Raw genomic sequence first — 9862 nt, 5'->3', positions numbered from 1 at the left:
TGTAGATGAGGTCACATGTGCAGACAGAGAGACATCTCATTAGTTGAATAAATTCGGTAAGTGCATTTTATGTTTAACCATTTACCAATTTTCTTTCACTTAGCATTGAATGCATTCTAACGAAAGTCTCCTCAACTAATTGGAAGGGAACGGTAGAATTGCATTTCCATTGTTTACCTACTAACCGTCTGACAGTGGACAATAATGATATATATAATTAGGCTAGATTATAACAAAAGTGAAATTAAGAACGAGTAGTTGAACGAAGTGTTATAATAGTAATAATTTATTCAATAAAAACTTTGCAAAATTTTTTGCGTTGAATGCATGAGTAAATAATAAAGCAAACTATTTTCCGTGTTAGAAGAAAGCATTCTATTTTACAGTTTCCTACTTTATATTTATATTGTCATACAAATTTTTACAGGTTATGGACTACTATTTAAGTATTCGCTATTGACCTAGCCACTTAGTCAATAAAAATATTAATACCCACCCTGGCATTCAAACGCATGCGCGTTTGCTATTCTATCAAGAATCTGTGAATTGTAGGGTTAATTTGCCACGAGTCGGTAAGTACATCGAGAATTTAAAATTCTGTAAGAATGTTTTCGAATTTGATTTTTTTTTTTTTTTTTGATTGATTTCTCTTTCCTGTATTCAGATTTTATAATATTTGTAATTTATAAAATTTGTATCCTTTTTTTTTTGCAAGTTTAATTTTTTTTTCTCTCTAAAGATGTAGTTTAAGTTCAAACTGATCTAAACTACAAAATACAAATTTTTCCGAAAATTATTTTTTAATGATACATGCTGAAATGTTTGACATGAAGTTATTTAAAATTTTTAGGCTCCAAGATGCAGATTTTTGTGAAAACTTTAACTGGGAAGACCATCACGCTTGAAGTCGAAGCGTCGGATACAATTGAAAATGTGAAAGCTAAAATTCAAGATAAGGAAGGTATATAATTTTTTTTTTTTTATATAGCTATGACCCTTCAAGTTGATTTTAATATACTACTAAAACAAAACGTCAATTGATCTATATTTTCTACCTATTAACATCTTAAATAACGGTTTCAGAGTGTGAAGAAATGAAACTTTTAAGTAGATTTGATGGGATTCACTTTTAGTTTTTTATATGCTTACCGATATCCATAACTCATGTAAAGTTTGCAAATTGATGAAAATTTTGTGGAGCTTGATCATAACTTGTAAACTATCTATGCTGTTTCTGTCGGAGTACTTGATAGAAATAAACTAAATAATTTCAAGCGCATGTGGAAATTATTTGATTTTTAAATATTTAGAAAACCATTGTGACACAGAAAAACATAAGTGAAGATGCATAACTGGTTAAAAGTAATCACTCATTTAACAAATTCGTGATATTTTTATATACGAGTTCTGTAAATTTTTTCCTGTTCATTTGAAGGAATTATATTAAGTTATAAAATAATATAGTCTAAATTTTATCTGTAATTTTATAGATTTATGTCTCTCCCTGTGTTAAATTTTGTTTACCTCTGTAATAGCTTAAGATGTGTAAATTTTCAGGTATTCCTCCTGATCAGCAGCGACTTATTTTTGCTGGAAAGCAGTTGGAAGATGGTCGTACATTATCAGATTACAATATTCAGAAGGAATCTACACTTCACTTAGTTCTCCGATTACGTGGCGGTGTTATTGAGCCCAGTCTACGTATTTTGGCTCAGAAATATAATTGTGACAAAATGATTTGCAGGAAGTATGATAATTTTATAATTTATCAGATTTTTATGTATTTATATGTTTAAGTGTAATGTCAATTATTTAGAAATTAACTTTTAAATTTATATGAAAGAGTTCTGTGATATTTAATCTAGTAGAATTGTGAATCTCGGAGAATGTCGATTGGTTAATCAAACACAAGCAAAGGCAATAAATTTATTTAAAGACCCCAAAAGTTTTCAAGTCCTTCTGCCCTGGCTAATAGACTATTAAGGAATGGAACCACTCTGATATGTGCCCTCAAGGTGCCAAATTTCTCGCCTTGGCGCGAAACTCCATGCTGCCATATTGCTATCTAAATTTTTTGTCTACATTTCGAACTTTAAGACTAAAATGTCTCCAAAAACACGATTTTCGCTAATGCAAAAACCACGTTTTAAACACACAATTTAACCTAAAAATCCGAAACAAAAACAAAAAATTTAGATAGCAAAACTGTGAAGTTTCTTACCAAAATTATTTGACAAGAGTCCATGTATACAGCGATATGTTTTAACTTAAAAAAGCATCTACGAATGGCACCATCTAGGCAACGAACGAATTTATGAACTATGCACACCTCGCTTTAATAAATTAACACAATAAATTTCAAAGAATACCATGTACACAGCGTTCTGTTTCAACTTTAAAAAACATCTACAAATTGCACAATTTAGACGGTACGCACTAATCAACAAAATAACTAAAATAAATTTCAAACAATTCAAAAAAACACCAATAATGATAGAAATTCGTACTAAAAAAACAATGAACATAACATTCTACAAAATAAGAACAAGAATAAAATACAATGCACTTACCATTAATGCTTTTCGAACAACAGAAATACCAATTTCATACTGCCACGTAATCACTATTGTATTTATATGACAGCCAGACACACTATCCAGAAAATTCATACTATGGTTCACAAATAAATAAAATAACAAATAATCGCAAATCCTTACTTCTATCACGCACAGCCAAATAATATCCCATACCTTCTTTCCACATCTCCAAATACCCATTGCCCCTCAACAGGATCGCCACGACAATATTTCCTTATACCGAACTTCAATTCAACAACTTTCACCGTTAAATCTTTTCCCCATAGCTTCTCAGACACAAAGCATGATGGGATCTAACGAACTCCAGCGAAAGATTTTCAACGTCAACAGGGTTGCCATACAACACGTAATCAAGCCAAAAACCTACGCAGAACACATATCGCCACATTTGGTTAAATTAGGGCATATATCAGAGTTGTACCTGAGGAACTTGTATTAAATTTTCTGTTAAGGTTGTATCTGAAATTAGTTTTTGCTGTGATTTTATGGCTAATCTTTGGAATATGGTAACCGGAAGTTTGGCCACATTTTGGTAAGGCGATAAAGGTTACTAGCTAGGACTTTAGCAGTGTACATGGATAAAGTCAAGAGTGTGTGCAATGCCATTTTTGTGCAATTCTGGGATGTTTTTTTAAGTGAAAATAGGTTGTCGTGTACATTAATGTGTATGTGCAATTCTTAAAAACGTGGCAAGCACTGGGCGATTCTGCACTTTCTCCCAATTTCGCACCTAATCTTCGTCATGATTAAGCACTTTTGTTCCATAAAAGTTCTAGCATAAACGTAATTCGGCTAGCAGATTGTTGGGGAAAAAAACGTTGAGTTAAAAAAAAAATGCCTTTACTTCGTGAAAACAAAATGGCGTCAAAAAAAAAAAAAAAAAACTAGCAGGTTGTTGTAGCAGGGTTCGTCTCCAAATTTTCACCAAAAAATCGCCAAATTACCATAATCCGAAGATTAACCGATATCATTTGGCATTTTTAAGTACATTGAAGAAATTTAAATCAAAACACATATCTTTGGTGAAGTTTATTAATTTATTAACTCTTATAAAGTAAGTAAAGCATGTGTAAGAATTTTTTGCTGTCAAGCTGAAATTATAATCATGCCTTTAGGAAATGTTTCTAGAAAAGTATTTGGTAAAAGTGTATTTAAGGGTACCCCTTGGCGGTAAAAGTGTATTTATGGATACCGAATTTGTGCAGTTCTTTGACTTGTGTTAAAATAACAAAATGAAATGCACAAACTTGTTATCCATGTACACATCGACCTATTTTCACTTATAAAAACATCAGAGAATTGTGCAAACTAGGCTAAATCGTCGCTATTCAAAGCCAAAATAAAAAGACATAATTGCACTAACTTGGTATCCATGAACACATCGACCTATTTTCACTAAAAAACATCCCAGAATTGCACAAACTAGAATTTGCACATTTCCTTGAGTTTGTCCATGTACACATCAAACTATATGCACTTCTAAAGTCAAAGGAGCAGCCAACAAAAAAATATATAATCTCAATAAACTATATTTTAAACACCGAAATAACATGAAAAAGGGAAATTCATCTTTGCACTACACAAAGGAAATATCCACTTACCTTATTTACGAATTCACACCTCTAGTCAAAGAAAATTCCTTACTGGCATCCAAAAACTTCTTAAAATTATCTGAACTAGGATCTATACTGGCATCGCCACATAAATTAAAAAAATAAGAGTAAAAAATATCCTTTGTAATGATGTTTGACCATACGTATTTCCTTCCTACAAACAGAACACCTTATAATGGCTGCTAAGTAAACCTTCACTTACACACCAGTCAAGTAATGCTTTTTTCCCCTTTCTTTCCAAATGGTGCAGAAACTTAAATTAATCTTACCACATTCGGCATTTTACCGTCTAAACGACGAAACAAGCAATATACTTTCTAACCACAAGCCGTTACAAATTTACTGCAGTAATTACGTCATAATAGGTTTCCGTAACATTCAACTACAGAGTACCATAAATGATACAACAACTTTGCGATAATACAAGGGGTACCCTAAGTCGACTCAAACCAAATATTCTAGGCATCAAACAGTTTCAATATACAGTCAAAAGTCGTTAATCCGGACTCGTCGGGACTTCGGCGATTCTGGATTATAGATCATCAGTTTAAATCTGGTAAGATGGCATGCAGAAATTACAAAATTAAAAATATGAAACCGTAATTTATGAAATAAAGAACAATTATGATCTAAAGGGTATCAAAATTTACAAAAAGAAAAAGCTTAATATTTATTTGTTTACTTTATTAAACATTTCTTTCAATGCAAGTTGCTTCGTTTCATGTGATAATACTTTCTCTTTAATTCTATTAAACAGACATAATTTCTTGTTTAATTACAAAGTTCCGCTGTTCAAGTCCTATAATTGCTGTGTTGAGAATACCGACTAATTTGTCAATCGAAATGTTTTCGTTTTCAATAACCTCTGGGTCACTTTCTTCACTATCGGAAGCGAATTATAATGACGAGGAACTTGATTTAAATCATATCAAAGACAGAGTACATCGAAATGAAATACTACACTTAGTATGGAATTATAAACCAAATAAAATAAAAACATCTGCCCTGAAGATAAGGATAGTGCTGACATATCAACTTCCAATCTGCAGCGTGAAATTGATAAACAGATTTCGGATTTCAAAACATACTTTCGCTTTGTAGATACAAATTACATATTAGTAAATATATATCGGAAATTCTATTTGACATAATCTTTCTAATCTATCATAATCTAATAATGACGTTTCTGACCCCCCCCCTCTGCCGCAGAGCAGTGTGAAATTGATAAACAGATTTCGGATTTCAAAACATACTTTCGCTTTGTAGTAAATATATATCGAAAATTCTATTTGACATAATCGAAAGTTCAAGCTTACTTTTATAAAATTGCTCTAACAGTCTGCAAAAAATAATAAGCCGGATCCATTTCGAAGATTAAGGAACAACGCAATCTGCAACATTAACTGAATTAGATAACTTTAGCTTAGCGTATAACTCCGTTACACATTAAACGCGCATGCGCACAAACATATTCGCAGCCGTAAGGGTCTTACGCGCTCTCGTAAACGCCTGTGCGCATGCATGAACACGACGCTTGCACAGAAAGTTTGTAGCTTTGAGGTCCGGATTATGGGTGTCCGAATTAACGACTTTTGACAGTACAGTTATTTAGTACCAAAGTATTATCTTTATTGAAGTGTTGCTCACAGTGGAGAATGTATAGACCAATTAAAACATCTCCCTCTCCAAGCTGTAGAGCACTAAAATCACTCAGAAAAAGTTGCTGAATTGTAGAAATCAAAAAATATATTGAAGTTTAGGCAAAAGAAGAATGGTGATGTATAATAGTACAGATAAAATTTGATGATGTTATACTCTATAAAAGGATAAAATCGTAGTATATGGTAGGGCCTTGATGCAATTTTGAAAATTGTCGGCAGCACCAAAATGACTCGTTTACTGTCACTAAATCCCATGTGTACTGTGTATTAGGATTAAACCAATCCAAGAATAAGTCTTAAATTAAGCTAATATGTAAATATTTATCAGACATACATTGGTCAGTAAATGTTGGACATAATTTTGTTAATTTTTGCTTGTATTAATAAATGTCAATTTATGTTTCTAGGTCATCCAAAATGATCCATTCTTAGTTTTGTGGCACTTTGAATAAATATCTGGAACAAATGCTCGTAAAGTATATGTGCATGGTCTTGAGATAAAAATCAAATTCAAAACTAAGCAATAAGAATAGTTAAATTGTGTTCTTAAGTAAAAATTTGTATTTTTGAGAATAAGAATTTCCCCTTTTTTGCATTTCTATTAAAATTTAGGTACTTTTCTGTAACCATAACCGAATTCAGGAATATGTGTGTACACACACATATGTACATACATGAATACATTTCTGAATCTGGTCTTGATAATAGGATATACAAAATTCCCTTGTTTAAAAGCACTAATTTTACCTGTGTATCATCTGAATTTGATGATATTTTTTCTTTTTCATTTTGTCCACCAGCAAATCTAACAAGTACCAAAAAGTTTTTTTTTTTAATTTATTTACCATTTTTTATGAGAAATTTAATTGAAATTTAGGGAATATTTAGGGAAAATCATGTGGGATCATCATTATTGAATTTAGTTTTATGCTGTCCACTGTATATTAGTTAAATCTGCAAATGTTTTTTTAGGGTAATGGTATTTAAATGTACGTAACACAATATGTTAAAACATTGAGAAACAACCTTGAAAATGGCTGTTAATGTGCATTTGTATAGGCAGTTATGCACAGTATCTGTGATGAGTATTTTATATGAAAGAGCATTGTAATAGGATTCTTAGCTTGACTTGTGACATTTCTTGGTCACAAGTCAAGGTGATAAGAATACCAGAGTAAGCACTTGTTACATACTTTGCTTAATGTTAACAAGTTTATCTTTAGTTATGTTACTGATGACAAGTAAATTCTGCGCTGTGAATATTGTTTCTGCAGATGTTTCTTCTGTTAGTTTTCTTTCTTTTATGATCCATATAATATTTTCTATTAAAAATAAATTCTGCAATATAAGTTAGAATTAAAAATTCTGATTTTAATTTTGTTAACTTATTTTCATGAAAAGCATTTGCTTTTTTTTTTTTTTTTTTTTTTTTTTTTTTTTTTGGTGAGAAATAAAGGAGTTGATTTATTGAAATTTATTTTGTTTTTAAGAAGGCTTTTGTATATCAATGTAAAATGGTTAAAATTAAATTTTCTGTTCTTTGCATATAGCTTGTATTCTAACACTGAATTCCACAAACAGTTATTGCACATTCAGCAGTATTATTTTCATTTAAAATTATTTGCATAGGTTGTAAATCTGTAGTCACAGTTTGGATTTTTCTTATTTCAAACAGTTTTCTCCCCTATTCCTTGCAGCTAGATATTTAAAGCATTTGTTGTGAATGACTAAACTTATCAGTCATTTCGCAGTGTACAATTAGTCAGTTTCCATTAACAGTTGTACTGTACAAGGCGACATTCCAAGCAGTCTGAAAGACGTAGAGAAGTGCTTTAATTTTTTCCTTCATCTGAACTATACCACTTATTTAGAAAGCAAAATATTCATGTTATGCATGTGAAATACTGTTAAATGTTGTTTTAGATGCAAAACAGGACTTGAGAAATTATTTACTGCTATTCTTTCAAAAAAGAATCATTGGGATATTGCAGTTGTACAGTAGAATCTAAAATTTGGTTATGTATTTGATTGCCACGTGATGACAATCTTATGGCCAGAGGAAATCAGATTTGTGCAGTTGAAAAATTTTCAAACTGAACTGTGATTAAATTTATTACCTTAAAATCTGCTTGTCGTTTCCAATGCATTTAATCCTTGCTGGTGTTGCTGTATTAGACTATTGTGATTGCTTCATTTTTTGCATTTCACAGTTGATGGCAATAGTACTCCATTAAAATTACTAATATAAAATCTAACTTCCTGATAAGTATTGATGGGTGACAGCAAATGCAAAAACCATATTGCAACTATAATTGCTGCTACATAGTACTATTTGGTAATGAAAAAACAGAAGGGGGAAATATATTTCAGGTTACCCTTTGGTACCATTCCTGTTTACATGCGATGCCTTACCCAGTAAAATGCTGTCCACAACATAATGCAATAAAATATAATTAAAACAAAAAAATTATAATCTCAGTAAACAGCATTTCCAATCAAACAAAGAAATAATATAATGGAAAAACATGATGCCCAGTGCTAACAGAAAATAATCGACTTGCCTTAATTAGACATTTCTGCCCTCCGTGTATTCAGAACAGCATCCAAAAGCTCCCTAAAATTACCTGAATTAGAATTTGTATACTGCCATCGACATATAAATTCACGAAAATAAGAAAATAAAAAAGATCCTCCATAATATAATGCTGGAATGTCAGTCTGTAGTGTTGGACAAAGGCATCTGAACAATTCTTGCATTTGACCGTATGCATTTTCTTCGTATGAACAGGACACTTATAATGATTATTTAGTAAACCTTTATTTACACAGTCAATTAATGGTTTATTTACCATTTGTTCCAAATGGTAAAGAAACTTCAGATTAATCTTAGCACAAAATAAGCAATGTACTTCCTAAGTGCAATGCTTATTTTGTGAACGCAGAAATAAGCCCTGAGAAATCAAAATCACCATGATCGCACATTACAGCCAATCATGTCATGATAGGATTTCCAAAAATACACAATAAAATCTTCAGATTACGATAAGTGAAACAACTTACTGATAATCCAAGGGGTATCCCAAAATATAAACTATCTAAACAGAAACTAATTCAGAAGTCAAACAACAAAAATCAGCGTTATACCTACAAAATTTTCACAGGACTAGTATTTTGTAGGTATAACGCTGATTTTTGTTGTTTGACTTCTGAATTAGTATTTATTCGGCATGTTATTGTGTCTTAATTACCTAAACAGAATTTTGTATTTACCATTCTTCATTTCCTTTATAATATGCAGTAATCACTCCAAGACATTATCCAGTGTTCTTTAATCATGATGTAAGATTGCTTTAAAAGGTTATGATTTTATAGATGCATTTCAATTACATTATCAATTCACATTTTAATTTACTTTCATTGCAGGTGCTATGCACGTCTTCATCCCAAGGCTACCAACTGCAGAAAACGAAAATGTGGCCATTGTAATAACTTGAGACCCAAAAAGAAGCTGAAGTAAACTTCATGTATCATATTTATGTTCAGAAATATGACAGTGGATTGAATGATGAATAAATAAAATTATACTGTTTCTTTTTTGTGTTTATTTACTTCCATTAATATAAAACCACTCACATTACACATTAAATTTTATATTTGATTTTAGTCAAAGTGAATGTTTAATATAAATTTACTTGGTCTGTAATGCAATCATAATCAAAATATATTTAAAGTTAAGGTTTATATATAACTACAAAAAAATTTTTTTTTTTTTTTTAACATAGTTAGTATCACAGAATATGAAAATGTGAAGTTTTACACACAAAAAAAATTAAATTAGTACATCTAAGTTTTAATCGTTTTATCCACATGAAAGAATACTGATGACTTAATTAGTGAAAATAGATTTATTCATTCACAGGGGATCTAGTGCACACCAAATGTAGTATGAAATTTTGCCTACATTTTTGAATTTATAGCTTTGTGTTAAGAG

General features: G+C 30.9%; 1 protein-coding gene across 1 annotated transcript; it reads left to right on the top strand.

Annotated features, from left to right (window-relative positions):
- The first annotated feature begins 453 nt into the window (after nt 1-453).
- On the top strand, nt 454-9460 carry RpL40 (ribosomal protein L40). The gene is made up of 4 exons (XM_035354433.2): nt 454-572; nt 851-961; nt 1558-1747; nt 9295-9460. The coding sequence occupies exons 2-4, from the start codon at nt 859-861 to the stop codon at nt 9386-9388; spliced, it is 387 nt and encodes a 128-aa protein (XP_035210324.1). The 5' UTR covers nt 454-572; nt 851-858; the 3' UTR covers nt 9389-9460.
- The last annotated feature ends 402 nt before the right edge of the window (nt 9461-9862 follow it).

The sequence above is a fragment of the Stegodyphus dumicola genome, chromosome 11, assembly GCF_044657685.1.
Source record: "Stegodyphus dumicola isolate Sdum_Otavi_A_Nest chromosome 11, ASM4465768v1".
Taxonomy (NCBI): Eukaryota; Metazoa; Arthropoda; class Arachnida; order Araneae; family Eresidae; genus Stegodyphus; species Stegodyphus dumicola.
Note: the sequence above shows the minus strand (reverse complement) of the source record. Positions and strands in the feature narration are given on the sequence as shown.

Excerpts from the sequence above, each read along its gene's own strand:
- RpL40 (XM_035354433.2), top strand. The coding sequence starts at position 859 with ATGCAGATTTTTGTGAAAACTTTAACTGGGAAGACCATCACGCTTGAA. Across the intron at positions 962-1,557 it reads TAAAATTCAAGATAAGGAAG|GTATTCCTCCTGATCAGCAG; the intron begins GTATATAATTTT and ends GTAAATTTTCAG. Across the intron at positions 1,748-9,294 it reads GACAAAATGATTTGCAGGAA|GTGCTATGCACGTCTTCATC; the intron begins GTATGATAATTT and ends CTTTCATTGCAG.